Source organism: Euprymna scolopes, chromosome 13 (genome assembly GCF_053919585.1).
Source record: "Euprymna scolopes isolate OS-2025 chromosome 13, ASM5391958v1, whole genome shotgun sequence".
Classification (NCBI taxonomy): Eukaryota; Metazoa; Mollusca; class Cephalopoda; order Sepiida; family Sepiolidae; genus Euprymna; species Euprymna scolopes.
Window position 1 is genome coordinate 46,256,548 of NC_136494.1, and position 19,701 is coordinate 46,276,248.

Consider the following 19,701-nt stretch of genomic DNA (forward strand, 5'->3'; position numbering starts at 1 on the left):
AAGCCTATTAAATTCAATGTCAGATATTACCGAATATGGTGGAATATAAGCATTTCTCTTATCAGATAATCTTCCCTTTTAGCCAATATTAATTCTGTAGTACTCTGAGGTTTCACTAGAGCCTTGTAGTTGCTGCCACTTGTTTCTGGAATGTTTGTCCCTGAATATTTATTGTGCTTCCTTATCTTATTTGCCATTTTTGCTTCTTTTTAATGAACCTTTCTAAGATGGTTTAACATATTAGTCAGTTTTTGCTGATTTGACACCTTTGGTTCGACATAACTTGTAAGCAGCTTTATTCTTATTCTTAGGATTGACATCAAAATACTTAGAGCAGAAACTGGTTGCCATAATGGTTGAAGGTTGTTAATATTTAGTTAATTTTTTACATATTTAAATCATGTCTAAGATGTAATTAGTGATTTATCTCAATAAAATATACATTATCTAAAGCACAAAAATAAAATATATATGTACTAGCAAGAGTCCGAAAATGAGGAACAAGAGTATGACTGATGAAGAATGCTTTATTTCTGGTTCACACATCGTCACAATTTACTGTACAATTCCTCAACATGAAAACTGAAAGATGAAGCAATAATTTTCTTTAACAATGATTTAAAGTAAAAAAAATAATGTTAATTCGACAGGAAGAGAAAGGAGGGGAATTTTCCATATTTTTACATCTATTTGCCTCAAACTCAGTGCAGTTGTAAAAGTCTATATGTTAACAGTGCATTACGCCTGTTATATGATAATATGGTGTAGACAATGCATGTTTTCACTGGCAACTAAAAAAAGGTGGTAATGTGGCTTTGTTTACGATATAATTTATTTAATATTAGTATCATTTATAACAAAATTTGCTGATAAATCAGCATTAGAAACCTATTAATCGGTCGATTAATCAGTAATCAGTCGATTATTAAAGGCTGATTAATCAGTAATCGGCCAATTTGATAATCAGTAAATCCCTTGTGTATATATATATGTTGATATATCCTTCTTTAGATAATCATAACACAAGACATTCACTGCGGGTTAATACAAAGGTATTTACAAAGGGGATACAAGGCGAGAGCCTGTCTTTCTCAGTATCTTCCGAACTCTCTCCTTCCTGGAAGAGTATTTCAACATTGTCTGTATATTATTGGATGGATGAGTGCTAGGTCATTCTATTATAACACCTTCCCCCAAGCTAAATTCTTCTCTAGAATTTGGCTTTACCATTTAGTTCTTTTTGAGCTTGAATCAAAACATTCAGCCCTTTTCCTTTTTCTTTCACTTCTCCTTACAGTTTGCATTTGTAAATTCTTCGATTTTGGAGAGTGACTAGTTTTTGGAGTTACTTATACTTCCTTTGGTATTTCCTTGTTGTTTAGAGGTTCAGTTTGGAAAGTGTCAGTTTTTTTTTTTTGTTTTTTTTTTACAAGGTGGTCACCACTTATCAAGGCCCAGAAGCCACTCAGGGATAAGGGTTATTGTAAGTACAGTACGATAGTGTGGAGATTTAATAAAGTGTCTACTTAAGGGGGCAGTTCATCAGGAATTTGTTTACGTTGGATTTGAAGACATCCAGGTCCTAGTCAGGTGGGAAGCAGGCAAACGGAACAGAGTTCCACAGGCGTGCAGTTCTAAGAAAGAAGCTTTGTTCATGGAATCCACGTTTTGATTTAGGCACAGATAAAGAGTGGAGAAAGATTTTGATAGTGGATTCAGCTAGACGAGTGTTTTCGTAAAAGATTGGCGAGGGAGGACCAGATATTGGAGTTCAGACGAGCACCTGCCATGGAAATAATGATAAAACAAAGATAGGCTTGCAACGTCTCTTCTGTAGGAGAGTGATTGCAGGGAAGAGAAAAGGGCATCCCCCACTAAGCCACGAAGTCTATTTTGTACTCTGTCAAGGCAGGATAGGCTGTTTTTAGCAGCTCCTGCCCAGATATGGCAGCAGTATTCCATCCTTGGACGTACTTGGCTTTTATATAGATAGAGAATTGCATCAGTAGTGAGATATCCTCTGGAGCGGTAGAAGGATCCTACCATCTTTCCAGCGACCTTGGCAACAGACTTGATGTACGTGTTCCATTTCAGATCAGGAGTAAAGGTCAAGCCCAGAAGCTTGTCAAAACATAGGGCTTCTCCTAGACCATCCATTTCAATTGATGCCAGATGGGGATCAGAGCATTGATGATGTAAAGATAGGAGTTTGGTTTTAGATGCATTAAAGGTAACCAGCCACGTCTTCCCCCACTGAACCACATGCTTGAGATCAGAGGAGAGAGAATCAGAGAGAGCTTTGTCATTTACAGCCTTTGATGTGTTGCCATAGATGGTCGTGTCATCAGCATAGATGTCAACGAATGATTTAAGTATGTGTTTAGGGAGGTCATTGATGTAGATCAGGAAGAGAGTTGGTCTCAGGATGGACCCTTGAGTGACTCCAGCATTAATACTGCAGGCCTCTGATTTTTGTCCATCAAGCACTACTCTTATGAGCCTATCAGAGAGAAATGATTTAATGATAGAGGGAACATTTCCAGTCATACCGTAGCTAGAAATCTTGTGAAGTAGGCATTTATGCCATATGTTGTCGAAGGCCTTTGATATGTCAAGATCATCGGCTTGGTTCCCACCAGTTTTGGCAAATAACAAATAGGATCCTGAACAGAAGTGTGTGTTCTATCCCAACCATTATCAATGGACCAGAGGTCATCTCGTCAGCGTCAGACAAGGCCAAACTATTTTCAAAGAAGTTTGCAGCTAATTCTACCCTATGTGACGAAGGCCATCAACTCCCCATATTTCCTCCTATAACAAAGAACAAGCTAGGTAACATGCAAATATCCGTGCATGAGGTCGCCAAGCTAATCAAGACCCTAGATTCCAGTAAAGCAACTGGTCCTGACGGCATCCCAATTATAGTGTTAAAAAAGCTCCAACCAGAACTTGCTCCCATACTTACGAAACTATTTAAGCGCTGCCTTAAGGAGAAGTGCTTTCCGACTCCCTGGAAGACCTCATCAGTTTGCCCTGTATTTAAGAATTCAGGTGATAAGTCATCTCCCTCTCAGTACAGACCAATAAGTCTCCTGTGTGTTATGAGTAAGTTGCTGGAATCCATATTAAATAGAGAAATAGTAAACCACCTCAGCAGGAATAACCTTCTTAGTGACACACAATATGGTTTCCGCTCTGCAAGATCTACCGCAGATGTGCTGACGGTTATATCCCACAGGATTAGTGAATCTTTTGACAAAGGCTTCCTTTCTAGGGCAATTGCTTAAGGTATGGCATAAGGGCCTACTTCACAAGATTTCCAGCTACGGTATAACTGGAAATGATTTCTCAATCATTAAATCATTTCTCTCCGATAGGCTCATAAGAGTAGTGGTTGATGGACAAAAATCAGAGGCCTGCAATATAAATGCTGGAGTCCGTCAGGGGTCAATCCTGGGCCCAACTCTCTTCCTGATCTACATCAATGATCTCCCTAAACACATACTTAAATCATTCGTTGGCATCTATGCTGATGACACGACCATCTATGGCAACACATCAAAGGCTGTAAATGACAAAGCTCTCTCTGATTCTCTCTCCTCTGATCTCGAGTGCGTGGTTCAGTGGGGGAAGATGTGGCTGGTTACCTTTAATGCATCCAAAACCAAACTCCTATCCTTACATCATCAATGCTCTGATCCCCATCTGGCATCAATTGTGATGGATGGCTCTCGTCTAGGTGAGGCCCCGTGTTTTGACAAGCTTCTGGGTTTGACCTTTACTCCTGATCTAAAATGGAACACGTACATCAAGTCTGTTGCCAAGGTCACTGGAAAGATGGTAGGATCCTTCTACTGCTCCAGAAGATATCTCACTACTGATGCAATTCTCTATCTATATAAAAGCCAAGTACGTCCAAGGATGGAATACTGTTGCCATATCTGGGCAGGAGCTGCTAAAAACAGCCTATCCTGCCTTGACAGAGTACAAAATAGACTTCGTGGCTTAGTGGGGGATGCCCTTTTCTCTACTCTGCAACCTCTCTCCCACAGAAGAGACGTTGCGAGCCTATCCTTGTTTTATCGTTATTTCCATGGCAGGTGCTCGTCTGAACTCCAATCTCTGGTCCCCCCTCGCCAATCTTTTACGAAAAACACCCGTCTAGCTGAATCCACTGTGAAAAATTTCCCCCACTCTATATCTGTACCTAGATCAAAACGCGGATTCCATGAACAAAGCTTCTTTCTTGGAACTGCACGCCTGTGGAACTCTGTTCCGTCTGCCTGCTTCCCACCGGACTACAACTTGGATGTCTTCAAGTCCAATGTTAACAAATTCCTAATGAACCGCCCCCTTAAGTAAACACTTTATACCACTCTCTGCCGGTCACTGAGGTGTGACCGACAGACGTGTTATAGTAAATGTCTTAAAGCGGTCTCATGAAGATATGAAGATGGGCCAGTCATTAGGGTCTGTGTAGCAAGAAGAAAATCATACCTGAGATGTTGGATCTGGGTGTGGCTCCTTTCTTTTCTCAAGATGATCTCTTCACCCTGGTGGGAATCTTCATCTCTTTGTCGTTAAGGCCGCCTTTCGACTTAAGACATGTATGGAGATATTTATGGCAGACAAGAAAGACGACACGCGACACAATTGTAATATATGAGAAATCTTAACTATTTATTTTACAAAATATATCTTACAAAAACTTTAACAATTAAAAAAACTGGATAATCGGCTTTTCAAAGCTAACTAACCCAACTAGTATTGAGGGAGGGGGTGCTCCCCCCCGGGGTGCTCCCCCCCCCCATTTACGGAGAGACAGAATATGCGTCTTCACTTCATGGTGGTTGTGCAGGAAAGAGAGAGAGCTCTAGGAAAGGGAATTATTGGAAGGTGTTTCTTTGTATTTCTACGCACATGGCCAAATAACCACTCGGTCATGTGCCGCAGAGTGTGTTAGAAACAGTGGCACAAATAAATAGTGCCACAACTTCATCAAATCTCCACACTAACGTAATGTACTTGCAATAACCCTTATCCCTGAGTGGCTTCCGGGCCTTGATAAGTGGTGATCACTGTGTAAAAAAAAAAAAAAAAAAAAAAAAGAGCAATTGTCCTTTGTCAAGAGCTTCACTAATCCTATGAGATATAACCGTTAGCACATCTGCTGTAGATCTTCCAGAACGGAAACTATATAGCATGTCACTAAGAAGGTTATTTCTGCTGAGGTGGTTGACTATTTCTCTATTTAATATGGATTCCAGCAACTTACTCATGACACACAGGAGACTTATTGGTCTGTACTGAGAGGGAGATGACTTATCACCTGAGTTCTTAAATACAGGGCATACTGATGAGGTTTTCCAGCGTTTTGGAAAGCACTTCTCCTTAAGGCAACGCTTAACCAGTTTCCTAAGTATGGGAGCAAGTTCTGGTTGAAGCTTTTTTAACACTATAATTGGGATGCCGTCAGGGCCAGTTGCTTTACTGGAATCAAGGTTCTTGATTAGCTTGGCGACCTCATGCACAGATATTTGTATGTTACCTAGCGTGTTCTGTGTTATAGGAGGAAATATGGGAAGTTGATGGCCTTCGTTGCATAGGGTAGAATTAGCTGCAAACTTCTTTGCAAATAGTTTGGCCTTGTCTGACGCTGACGAGATGACCTCTGGTCCATTGATAATGGTTGGGATAGAACGCACACTTCTGTTCAGGATCCTATTTATTATTTGCCAAAACTGGTGGGAACCAAGCCGCTGATCAGCTACTTTGGATTTAACAGACTGGGCATATAGCTCTCTTGCATTTTTTATTACTCTTTTACAGTGGTTGCTGGCGTTCCTAAAAGCAGCTTTAGTCTCAGTGTATCTATTACGTTAGTAGTTATGGAAAAAGCAATTCCTGTGCACGATAGCAGCAGCACATTCTGGGGAAAACCATGGCTGGCTGTTAGGTTTTTGTTGAAATTTTTTGGATGGTATGAATTGGTCTATGCCTACAATTAACCATTCGGTGAGGTCTTATACTATAGAGGACACATCTTTTTTAAACATGGAATGTAGAGATAGATCAGATATAAATGTACAGAAGCTATCCCAGTTAGCCATGGAGTATCAGTATACAGTACGGTGGAGGGGTACATCTAGAGACTTATTACATTTCATTTTTATCTTAACTGACACAACAGAGTGGTTGGAGGATGCTAGAGGAGAAAGAACGGAACATGAACATAGCTCAGGGGTAGTTGAGAGAAAAAGGTCTTCTTTTTTTTTCTTTTTTTTACACGGTGGTCACCACTTATCAAGGCCCGGAAGCCACTCAGGGATAAGGATTATTGCAAGTTATATTGCTTACAGTTATATCTCATAGAATTAGCAAATCTCGACGGAGGCAACCTTTCTAGGGCAATTGCTCTTGACATATCTAAGGCCTTTGATAAGGTATGGCATAAAGGTTTACTTCATAAGATCTGTAGCTATGGTATAGCTGGAAATATCTTCTCAATTATTAAATCATTTCTTTCTGATAGGTTAATAAGAGTAGTAGTTGAGGGGTAAAAATCAGAAGCTCACAGTATTAATGCCGGTATCCCTCAGGGGTCCATCCTGGGCCCAACTCTTTTCCTGATCTACATTAATGATCTTCCAAATCACATCCTTACATCATTTGTAGACATTTATGCTGACGACACTACCATTTATGGTAGCACATCTAAGACAGTAAATGACCAAGTTCTCTCCAATTCTCTCTCCTCTGATCTTGAGCACGTAGTACAATGGGGACAGGAGTGGCTGGTTACTTTTAATGCATCTAAAACCAAGCTTCTCTCTTTACATCATCAACATTCTGATCCACATCTGGCATCAGTTGAAATGAATGGCTCTCATCTTCAGGAGGCCTCAAGTTTTGACAAGCTTCTGGGCTTGACCATTACTCCTGATCTTAAATGGAACACGTACATCAAATCTGTTGCCAAGGCCGCTGGAAAAATGGTGGGATCTTTCTATCGATCCGGTAGATATCTCACTGCTGATGCAATTCTCTATCTATATAAGAGCCAGGTACGTCCAAGGATGGAATACTGTTGCCACATCTGGGCAGGAGCTGCTAGAAAGGACTTGTCCTACCTTGATAGAGTTCAAAATAGACTTCGTAGCCTCGTAGGAGATGTCCTTTTCTCCTCCTTGCAACCTCTATCTCACAGAAGAGATGTTGCGAGTTTGTCTCTAATGTATCGTTATTTTCATGGAAAGTGTTCGACTGAGCTTCAATCTATGGTCCCCCCTCGCCTAACTTTCACAAGAAACACTCATCTAGCTGTAAACGCTATCAATAATTTCCCCCACTCTTTATCTGTGCCTAAATCTAAACGTAGATTCCATGAACAAAGCTTCTTTCTTAGAACTGCACGCCTGTGGAATTGTCTGCCGTTTTCCTGCTTTCCGGCTGACTACAATATGGTTGTGTTCAAGTCTAACGTAAATAAGTTCTTGATGAGCCGTTCCATATAAGTTATCAAATTTACCAAATTTTCATTACTAATGATTACTATATTGTCCAATTTCTACTGTACACTCTTTAACTCTTATCCTTCAGTGGCCTCTTGACCTTGATAATGTGGTGATGCTTATGTAAAAAAAAAAAAAAAGTACAGTACGTTAGTGTGGAGATTTGATGAAGTGTTTACTTAAGGGGGTGGTTCATTAGGAAGTTGTTAGCATTGGACTTGAAGACATTCAAGTTGTAGTCAGGTGGGAAGCAGGCAGACGGAACAGAGTTCCACAGGCGTGCAGTTCTAAGAAAGAAGCTTTGTTCATGGAATCCACGTTTTGATTTAGGCACAGATAAAGAGTGGGGGAAATTTTTCACAGTGGATTCAGCTAGACGGGTGTTTTTCGTGAAAGATTGCCGAGGGGGGACCAGAGATTGGAGTTCAGACGAGCACCTGCCATGGAAATAACGATAAAACAAGGATAGGCTCGCAACGTCTCTTCTGTGGGAGAGAGGTTGCAGGGTAGAGAAAAGGGCATCCCTCACTAAGCCACGAAGTCTATTTTGTACTCTGTCAAGGCAGGATAGGCTGTTTTTAGCAGCTCCTGCCCAGATATAGCAGCAGTATTCCATCTTTGGATGTACTTGGCTTTTATATAGATAGAGAATTGCATCAGTAGTGAGATATCTTCTGGAGCGGTAGAAGGATCCCACCATCTTTCCAGCGACCTTGGCAACAGACTTGATGTACGTGTTCCATTTCAGATCAGGAGTTATGGACAAACCCAGAAGCTTGTCAAAACACAGGGCTTTTCCTAGACGGGAGCCATCCATTTCAATTGATGCCAGATGGGGGTCATAGCTTTGATGATGTAAAGATAGGAGTTTGGTTTTAGATGCATTAAAGGTAACCAGCCACGACTTCCCCCACTGAACCCGCGCTCGAGATCAGAGGAGAGAGAATCAGAGAGAGCTTTGTCATTTACAGCCTTTGATGTGTTGCCGTAGATGGTCGTGTCATCAGCATAGATGTCAACGAATGATTTAAGTATGTGTTTAGGGAGATCATTGATGTAGATCAGGAAGAGAGTTGGGCCCAAGATTGACCTTTGAGTTACTCCAGCATTAATACTGCAGGCCTCTGATTTTTGTCCATCGACCACTACTCTTATGAGCCTATCAGAGAGAAATGATTTAATGATAGAGAAAACATTTCCAGTTATACCGTAGCTGGAAATCTTGTGAAGTAGGCCCTTATGCCATACCTTGTCGAAGGCCTTTGATATGTCAATAGCAATTGCCCTAGAAAGGAAGCCTTTGTCTAAAGATTCACTAATCCTATGAGATATAACCGTTAGCACATTTGCGGTAGATCTTGCAGAACGGAAACCATATTGTGTGTCACTAAGAAGATTGTTTCTGCTGAGGTGGTTTACTATTTCTCTATTTAATATGGATTCCAGCAACTTACTCATAACACACAGGAGGCTTATTGGTCTGAGAGGTAGATGACTTATCACCTGAATTCTTAAATGCAGGGCATTCTGATGAGGTTTTCCAGGGAGTCGGAAAGCACTTCTCCTTTAGGCAACGCTTAACCAGTTTCCTAAGTATGGGAGCAAGTTCTGGTTGAAGCTTTTTTAACACTGTAATTGGGATGCCGTCAGGGCCAGTTGCTTTACTGGAATCAAGATTCTTGATTAGCTTGGCGACCTCATGCACAGATATTTGTATGTTACCTAGCGTGTTCTGTGTTATAGGAGGAAATATGGGAAGTTGATGGCCTTCGTTGCATAGGGTAGAATTAGCTGCAAACTTCTTTGCAAATAGTTTGGCCTTGTCTGATGCTGACGAGATGACCTCTGGTCCATTGATAATGGTTGGGATAGAACGCACACTTCTGTTCAGGATCCTATTTGTTATTTGCCAAAACTGGTGGGAACCAAGCCGCTGATCAGCTACTTTGGATTAAACAGACTGGGCATATAGCTCTCTTGCATTTTTTATTACTCTTGTACAGTGGTTGCTGGCGTTCCTGAAAGCAGCTTTAGTCTCAGTGCATCTATTACGTTGGTAGTTATGGAAAAAGCAATTTCTGTGCACGATAGCAGCAGCATATTCTGGGGAGAACCGTGGCTGGCTGTTAGGTTTTTGTTGGAATTTTTTAGATGGTATGAATCGGTCCATGCCTACAATTAACCATTCGGTCAGATCTTATACTATAGAGCACACATCCTTTTTAAACATGGAATGCAGAGGTAAATCAGATATTAATGTACGGAAGCTGTCCCAGTCAGCCATAGAGTATCAGTATACAGTATGGTGGAGGGGTACGTCTAGGGACTTATTATATTTCATTTTTATCTTAACTGATACGATGGAGTGGTCGGAGGATCCTAGAGGAGAAAGAACGGAACATGAACATAGCTCAGGGGAAGTTGAGAGAAAAAGGTCTAGGAGGCTTGCATATTGACCAGTAGTATCAGGCACACGGGTGGGTTCCCGAACAATCTGAGTGAGGTCATAAGCAATGGCAAAATCATGACAAACCTCCCCTGTCTTATTTGAATGGGTCAGCCATTCCACGTTATGGACGTTGAAGTCACCACAGATGTGGATGTTAGCCGAGGGATATGCAGACAGGATGTGGTCTATTTTCTCAGATATACTCTGTTATGGGGCCAATAGAGGGCAAATATAAATGCAGTGGTGTAAGCAAGTGCAACCCGGAAGCACATATAGGGTAAATTAGGATCTTCTCTAGAGATATCCCTGCCACACGGGAAGCCATCTTTAATGTAGGCACATATTCCATGCCCATGGCGATATTGGGGGTCAGATTTAGCTGTTAAGTTAGAGTATCCATTAATTATGAGTTCATAACTCATCTAGGGAAGTGGCCGGCCCTATTCCAGTTTCACTTAGAAAGAATATGTCCGGTTTTGTCTCCTGTAATTGGGTTTTAACCTCTAGAAGGTTGGAACGTAGACCCCTGATGTTGAAGGAGATCTGGTAGTAGGGGTCTACGTTGGAAGATGGGGTTCTAGGTTTATTCGAGTTTTTTTTTTCTGGAAATAATTCATGTTGAGGTTTTGGGATTTGTGGAACAGGTCGGCATACTTGGTTAGAGCAGTACAGAGAGGGAAAGTAAGAGAGAAAAAGACAGGAAAAAAATTTTTTTTTTTTTTTTTTTTTTGTAGTACATGAAAAAGTAAAGCCGTAACAATTACCCACTAGTATGGCCATACTAGTGGGTAATTGTTAACAATTACCTACTAGTATGGCATCGAGAGGCCCCACCAGAGACTACTGCATGGTCCAGAATCCATTTTCCAAATGGCAATACAGCAGTCCCAGTACTTTGCGCCTGCTGATAGGACAGCCTCCTTAGTGGTTAATCCAAGGTTCGGGTCCCTGACTATCAGGCGGATAACGTCAGCCCAGACAAAACGTTTACCTCCAGCACCCTTACTAGTGACATGGCCACAAGGATAGACATAGAGACAGAAAAATTTCCGGCATCTCAGACTACTGTTCACCAAGTACTACCGACCTTTAAAAGCAGTTTTTTCTTCACCCTTTGTCAGAAAAATCACTCATTTGCATGAGGACTGAGGGACAAAAAAGGAGAAGCGAGAGTTACTGGAGCTGCCGATAACACATCCACTGTATCATCTACTCTCCATTTAAAAAAAAAAAAGTGGGGGAATGGGTACAAGTGACTTATTAATATCTAAGTAGTAAAGTCCGTGCTAAATTATTAATTCAGGACACTTTTGATGATAATCTCCCCTCCCATATTAATGAGTGGAAGTGTTTTATCAATTTGTAAAGTTGGCTTAATATTAATTTACATTTGAGTTTAGATAATTATTCAAGGTTTTAATTTAGGAGGTTCGTTTTTATAGGTGACTTTTACTTTGCTAATGTCACTGCATTATATTTCGAATATAATTGAAAATAAGACTAACTATATTAGATGGTTTGATTGACTAGCTAGGAAGCAAGCATTTCCAATATAAGCAAGCTTGCAGTAATAGTATATATTGATATATTACTTAAATAAAGGAGGCTTGCATATTGACCTGCAGTATCGGGCACACGGGTGGGCTTGCCAACAATCTGAGTGAGGTCATAAGCAATGGCAAAATCATGACAGAACCTCCTCTCATCGTCCGTCTTATTTGAGTGGGTCAGCCATTCCACATTATGGACGTTGAAGTCACCACAGATGTGGATGTTAGCCGAGGGATGTGCAAACAGGATGTGGTTTATTTTCTCAGATACACTCTTGAAGATAGTAACTCCGCTGTTATGGGGCCGATAGAGGGCAAATATAAATGCAGTGGTGTAAGCAAGTGCAATCCGGAAGCACATATAAGGTAAATTAGGATCTTCTCTAGAGATATCCCTGCCACATGGGAAGTCATCTTTAATGTAGGCACATATTCCATGCCCATGGCGATCTTGGGGGTCAGATTTAGATGTTAAGTTAGAGTATCCTTTAATTATGAATTCATCTAGGGAAGTGGTCGGCCCTATTCCAGTTTCGCTTAGAAAGAATATGTCCGGTTTCATCTCCTGTAATTGGGTTTCAACCTCTGGAAGGTTGGAACGTAGACCCCTGATGTTGGAGAAGGAGACATGGTAGTAGGGGTCTATGTTGGAAGATGGAGTTCTAGGTTTATTCGAGTTTTTTTTTCTGTAGATGTTTTATGTTGAGGTTTTGGGATTTGTGGAACAGGTTGGCATACTTGGTTAGAGCAGGATAGAGAGAGAAAGTAAGAGAGAAAAAGACAGGAATGTTTTTTTTTTTTGTAGCACATGAAAAGGTAAAGCCATAACAATTACCCACTAGTATGGCACCGAGAGGCCCCACCAGAGACTACTGCATGGTCCAGATCCATTCACCAAATGGCAATACAGCAGTCCCAGTACTTTGCGCCTGCTGATAGGACAGCCTTCTTAATGGTTAATCCAAGGTTCGGGTCCCTGACTATCAGACAGATAATGTCAGCCCAGACGAAACGTTTACCTTACTAATGACTTGGCCACAAGGATAGACATAGAGACAGAAAAATTCCCGACTTCTCAGACTACTGTTCACCAAGTACTACCGACCTTAGCCTCAATTGGTCTATATGTCTTTTATGGGAAAATATGCGCCCTTTTATGATATAGAGCATTCTCCCGATTCTTTTTGAGACTATTCCATCTTCTCAAAACCTTTTTCCTGCCATCCTTATACGTCCTGTACTTTGCATTATCTTAAATTTTTTTCCCACTTTTCTCTCAGAATTAATCGGTTGAACACAGAACGTACTTTCCTGGCAAACAATATTTCAGCTGATGATAAATTTGCATTAGTATTCTGGTTTGGCATTATCCTATAAATTGTTAGGAATTTTTGAATACTCTTTTCTTCAGTGTCCATGTGTTTTTTCAATGCTCTTTTGAAGGTGTCGACTGAGGGCTATAAGTTGGTATTGTGATATGTTCCATGGCCAGTGACTCACAGTAGTCCTTAAATTCTTGTCCTGTGAACATGGTACCATTGTCACTAACAATTATTTTTGGTACTCCAAAACAACTTGTCTAACGCCTTTATAGTGTTTGCAGCTGTAGCTGTACTTATAAATTTCGAGCCATTTTGAAAACTATTCACGATTACCCAGTAATAATATCCTTTCAGTGGTCCTGTGTAATCTATATGGATGCGTGTCCATGGTACATCTGTTTTAGGCCAAGATTGCGTCCTTATGGGTGGCGCTTTCACTGCTAGTTGGCAACCTTTCCATAATTTTACCATTTTTTTTCTATGTCCTAATCCATTTTAGGCTAGTATGTATATCCTCTCATTAGAGCTTTCATTCTGGAAATTCCAGGATGGCCCATATGAAATTCTTTCAGAATTTTCATGTGTAACATTTGTGGTATTACCACTGTATCACATTAGTTTCATCAGAATTTTCATGTGTAACATTTGTGGTATTACCACTGTATCACATTAGTTTCAGAATTTTCATGTGTAACATTTGTGGTATTACCACTGTATCACATTAGTTTCATCACATATCGAAAACAGAAACACTTTTAATCCTTTTTTTTTTCTTTTCATTTTGCCACACTTGTTTTTTATCTTGTTAATGTATTCAGCCATTTTCACTGCTTTTTTTTATTTCTTCGAGTGTTACAGGTAGTTCTCTAACAATTTTTATTAGTATGTCTGTTAGTTCCTTTTTTTTTCTTTTAGTGCTGCTATAACCATTTCGTTGAGCAATTCTGTTTTACTTGGAATTAATATGGACAGGCCATCTGCATGTGCAATTTTGTTTGATGATAATTGTTGCATTTTAAAATTGTAGTTGAGCAAAATAATGCTTCATCGCTGCAATCTGTTTGTGGTATGAGTAGGAACACCTTTTTTTTAACCAAAAATCGATAGTAATGGTTTATTGTCCATTTGCAAGACAAATGATCTTCCATGGATGAATCTATGAAATTATTTCATAGCGTACGCAATTGCCAAATCTTCTTTCTCAATCTGACTGTAATTTCTTTCTGCAGGTAATAAAACCCCTGAGGCGTGGGCTTAGTGGGTTTAGTATACCTATCTTCTAATCTGTGGAGAAGCACAGCTCCTAACCCATATTCGCTTGCATCTGCTGCTACAATTAATTCCTTCTTTGGATCATAATGTACCAAAGTTAAATCCGATAACTCTTGCATTCTTTTGTCAAGTGCCATTTTTTATTCTTCTTCAATAATTCATTCAACGGTGTTCTTAATTCATGCATATTTGGGATATTATAGTAGTTTGCTAGACCAAAGAATGACTCTAATTTAACTACATTGTCCAGTCTAGACATGTCTCTAATTGCTTCTTTCCTATTTAGATTAGGTCTTCTACCTTTCTAATCAATTATTTGTCCTAAATAATAAATTTTGTCCATACTAAATTCACATTTTTCTTTGAATCTGTACTTTGCTATTCTCTCGAATACCCCACGAATATGGATTTTGTTTTCAATATTTTTGCTTATTAGAATGTTGTCCAAGTAAGCCATTGCAAAATCTAGGCCTCCTAATATGGTATCCATAGTTTGTTGGAATAAATTTGGGGCTATTTTTCAACCCAAAAGCCAACCGTTTTAGGGCAAATAATCCTTTATGGGTATTTACTGTCAGATATTTTGAACAACCTTCCTGGAAATATGCTTCTGATAAATCAATTTTTGAGAAAATTTTCCCCCATTCAACTTAAAAAAAATTTCTTCAGGTGTAGGGAGCAGATAGTTATAATCCTTGAAACAATCAGTTAGTCCAGTTGAGAAATCCACACATACTGATTTTTTTCTTTTTTTATATATATACTATGAGCGATGCCCACTCCGAGTAGTCCACTTTTTCAATTACTCTATTTTCTTTGATTCTCTTTAGTTCTCCATCTATGGTTTTCAGTGCAAAGAATGGAACCTTCCTTTTAGGTTTGAACACCAATTTAGCATTGTCCTTCAGTTCAAATTTCACTTCAATCTTAGTGCAACAACCCTCAAAAAATACATTTTTAAAATCCTTTTTTAAATCCTTAATAAATTTTTCTGGCATTTTTTTTTTTTTTTTTTTTACATATCAAGGTAAAGAGGCCACTCAACGATAAGGGTTAAAGCGTGTACAGTAGAAATTGAACAATATAGTAATCGTTAGTAATGGAAATTCGGTAAATTTGTTAACTTATATGGAACGGCTTATTAAAAACTTGTCTACATTAGACTTGAAGACAACCATATTGTAGTCAGCTGGAAAGCAGGAAAACGGAAGACAATTCTATAGGCGTGCAGATCTAAGAAAGAAGCTTTGCTCATGGAATCTACGTTTAGGTTTAGGCACAGATAAAGAGTGGGAGAAATTAGTGATAGTGTTTTCTGCTAGACGGGTGTTTCTTGTGAAAGTTTGGCGAGGGGAGACCATAGATTGGAGCTCAGCCAAGCACTTGCCATGAAAATAATGATAAAGCAGAGACAACTCGCAACATCTCTTCTGTGAGATAGTGGTTGCAGGGAAGAGAAAAGGACATCTCCTACGAGGCTACAAAGTCTATTTTGAACTCTATCAAGGCAGGATAAGTCCTTTCTAGGAGTTCCTGCCCAAATGTGGTAACAGTGCTCCATCCTTAGACGTACCTGGCTTTTATATAGATAGATAATTGCATCAGCAATGAAATATCTACTGGATCGATAGAAGGATCCCACCATTTTTCCAGTGGCTTTGGTAACGGATTTAATGTATGTGTTCCATTTAAGATCAGGAGTAAAAAAGTCAAGACCAGAAGCTTATCATAACATGAGGCCTCCCCAAGACAAGAGCCATTCATTCCAATTGATGCCAGATGGGGATCAGAATGTTGATGATGTAAAGATAAAAGCTTGGTTTTAGATGCATTAAAAGTAACAAGTCACCTCTTTCCCCATTGTACCACTTGCTCAAGATCAAAGGAGAGATAATCAGAGAGAACTTGGTCGTTTATGGTCTTAGATGTGCTACCATAGATAGTAGTGTTATCAGCATAAATGTCTACGAAGGATGTAAGGTGATTTGGAAGATCATTAATGTAGATCAGGAAGAGAGGATGGACCCCTGAGGGACTCCAGCATTAATACTGTGAGCTTCTGATTTCTGCCCATCAACCACTACTCTTATGAACCTATCAGAGAAATGATTTAATAATTGAGAAGACATTTCCAGCTATACCGTAGCTGGAGATCTTGTGAAGTAAACCTTTATGCCATACTCTATCAAAGGCCTTTCATATGTCAAGAGCAATTGCCCTAGAAAGGTAGCCGTCGAGAGATTCGTTAATCCTATGAGATATAACTGTAAGCACATCTGCTGTAGATCTAGCAGAACGGAAACCATATTGTGTGTCACTAAGAAGGTTATTTTTGCTGAGATGGTTGATTATGTTTCTATTTAACACAGATTCAGCAACTTACTCATGATGCACAAGAGACTTATTGGCCTGTACTGAGAGGGGGATGAGCGATCACCTTAATTCTTAAATACAGGGCATACTGATGAGATTTTCCAGGGTGATGGGAAGCAATTCTCCTTAAGACAACGTTTAAACAGTTTTGTAAGGATGGGCGCTAGTTCTGGTCTTTTGAGTACTATAATTGGAATACCGTCAGGGCCGTTATCTTTACTGGAATCAAGGTTTTTGATTAGCTTGGCGACATCATGTACAGATATTTGTATATCACATAGCGTTCCGAGATTTAAAAAACTACCATAAAAACAACAAACGGGATTCTACTTGCTTATTCTCTTCTCCAACAACATGACAAAAAAGACATACTTAAGATGAAGGTTTCTTTCGAAATATATTTATGAATTTCAATATAAATTTCAAATAAAATAAATGTCTGTTTATTTTGTAATAATGCGTTGTTTTGGCTTCAAGCGTGTGTAATACGTATTTTATTTTATTTAAATCTCTTTATCCTTAACGGCCGTTAAACCCTGAACATTCAAACATATCTTCTTTGAGGTCTTTTATCCTAAATAAATCACATTGGGCATTTAATTTTCCTGCATAAGCAATAAAATCCTCCTCCTCTTGTTTCACAATATTTAGACACTTATGACGCGTATAAAATAAACTGTCCTGCTCCCCGAAAATTCTCAATAATATATCTATCGTTTTTTTTGTTTTTATTTTTAAATATCTTCAGGTTTCTTTGGGAGAATGAAATTCGTATAATTGGTATTTTCCTGAGTACCAGGTTCTTGTAACAGCAGAATGATGTTTTCCTCGTCAGACCAAGACTGACATCTTTTAGGAAAAATATTTTCATATTTTTTTTAATATTTTCACATCTTTTAAAATATTTTCACATCTTTTAAAATATTTTCACATCTTTTAAAATATGCTGGAAAAGTCAAACCATTTGTTGGTTCATACAAAAATTCTGATGGAGAATTTGGAATTTTTTCAGGTGTAAACCGACAACCTTTTTTTTTCTACTTGCCTCATTAATATAGTTTGTAATAATTCACTTTGTTTTTATTATTATTCTTGTAAATATTCCATTTGCTTTTGTTTGCAGGGCCAACTTCATGGTTTTTGTGAGTTCAGTTATTTGATCCATATTAAACTTTTAAGCACAGAATAAAACAAAAAAAATTTATTGCACAAAAAAAAGTGCTAAATAAATTCAATAAATTTGTTTAAAAAGGCACATTATTTCGTAACAATTTAGAAAAATTTTGGAGAAGAGAATACAACTGACCGCCGACACACACACAACAGCATAAAAAACGTGTTCCTTTTTTGCAGTCTTATTTATCCTTATTTATTTAAGAAAATAAATTTGAAATGAATTAGCAATAGAACAAATATTTTTCTTTCCCTTTTTTTCCATCATGAAACTAAACAAACTGAAATTTTTGAAAAAAATAAAATTTACTGCTTTTTTGTGTGTCTTAATTTTATGTTGTCTTTTTGTGCTGTATTCTTTTTAAATTTTCTTTTTCAGTTGGTTGAATTATTTTAAGTTTTCAGAACTTTTCCGTTCAGTCTGAATGGTTTTCTTTTTCCTTCCACCATGGTCATTCTTGAATTCAGTTTCACTTCTTTTTCCTTTTGAATTCTTCTGAGAAAGAATTATTTTTTTCTTATATCTCTAAAATATTATATTCTCATCTTTCATCGCTAAATGATATATCTTTCTTTAGATAATCATAACATAGGAAATTCACTTAGGATTAATACAAAGGTTTATTTACAAACGAGATACAAGGCGAGAGTCTGTCTCTCTCGATGTCTTCCAAACTCACTCGTTCCCAGAGAAGTATTTCTGCATTGTTTGTATATTATTGTACAGATCGGTGCTAGATCATTCCATTATAGTATATATATATATATATATATATATATATATATATATATATATATATATATATAATGTGTGTGTGTGTGTGCATATTTATGTGTGTGTATGTATACATTTAAACTAAAGGGTAGGATTTAGAAATGATAGATTTCCTCTCTTAAACTTTGTGAACGAAGGTTTCTTTAGAATCACACTACCATGGAAAAATGTCTCATCCAAACACTTTTTGAAGTGATAATTTTTAGAATCTCGGTCTATTTACTTAAAAAGTAAATTTTTTGTATATTGCAATGCTTCCTCTGTCATATCTAAAATCCAGTTTTCAAATACATAAGGAAATATTGATGTATTTTAAAATTCTTATCATATTTCTATATTATTTTGAATAATTTTCTTCGCTAAATAAACAACTTTTTAATTTTAATTTTTACTGTGATTTATAAGTTTAGGTATTTTAAGACCTATCTTGTGCATTAACTTGAACATTACATTCAGTTTTCTATTTGAAATTATTTTATCAACCATTTCGTGAAAATATAATTTTTCTTTCTTTTCAGCTAAACAAGACAGTTGTGACAACAGATTTGAATGTTATCGCCTCTAATTTAACCAATCTCATAGTAAGTAAAATTTTGTTCTTTCTTATATATAGTAATTCTGACTGACATTTACCAGAACTCTTTAAGGATTTGTTAGGACCTACCCAGTAAATTGAAGAATTATAAATATTGTAGTGTTCTGTAATTATTAAATGTATACATAATGAGAAACATTAATGTTCATATTATTTCATTACTAAGATTGGGCATTCTTGCAGCAATGTAGATGTTAAGAAATTCTCTTTTGTGTGTGGAGAGGGGTAAATAATTGTGTCTACACACAAACATTGGAGAGAATGTAATCGTTGATATAAGAAGAAAGAAAACGCCCTTCATTAATCATTACCCTAAATCCAGATGGCAATGCTAAAAAGGACAGAAATAGTGCATGTGCAGTCAACAAAAAAAGTCCATCAAAAGTTGATTTTATCCCAAATAATATAGTCTGCCCAATTATCATTACCCCACGGTGCTTCAGCTGAGGGGCAATAAAACCCTCTCTGAATGAAAGTAATGCCTAGTAGGATAGTCTCCCATTATCTAAAGAACTTTAATGAATTCTAAATAATACAAAACTGCTATCTTTATGTCCTAACACTAATTCTGAATTTGAGAGATGAATCAAAAAATTAAGACAAATTTGGTGAGCCTCTCATGTATATAATGGATCTAATAAAAGTTAATTTATATTTTAAATGACTCTTAAAAGTCAATTC

The 19,701-nt window shown here is 38.0% G+C and overlaps 1 protein-coding gene across 6 annotated transcripts in view; it reads left to right on the forward strand.

The window, feature by feature from the left end:
* LOC145292005 (prominin-1-like) overlaps positions 1-19,701 on the forward strand; it is a gene marked incomplete at its 5' end in the record, with an annotated part of 563,543 nt that overhangs the window by 336,986 nt on the left and 206,856 nt on the right. For all 6 annotated transcript variants that reach the window (XM_080137986.1, XM_080137989.1, XM_080137988.1 and 3 more), the window contains 1 exon segment: positions 18,944-19,006. In XM_080137986.1, the coding sequence (XP_079994112.1) occupies positions 18,944-19,006 (63 nt within the window).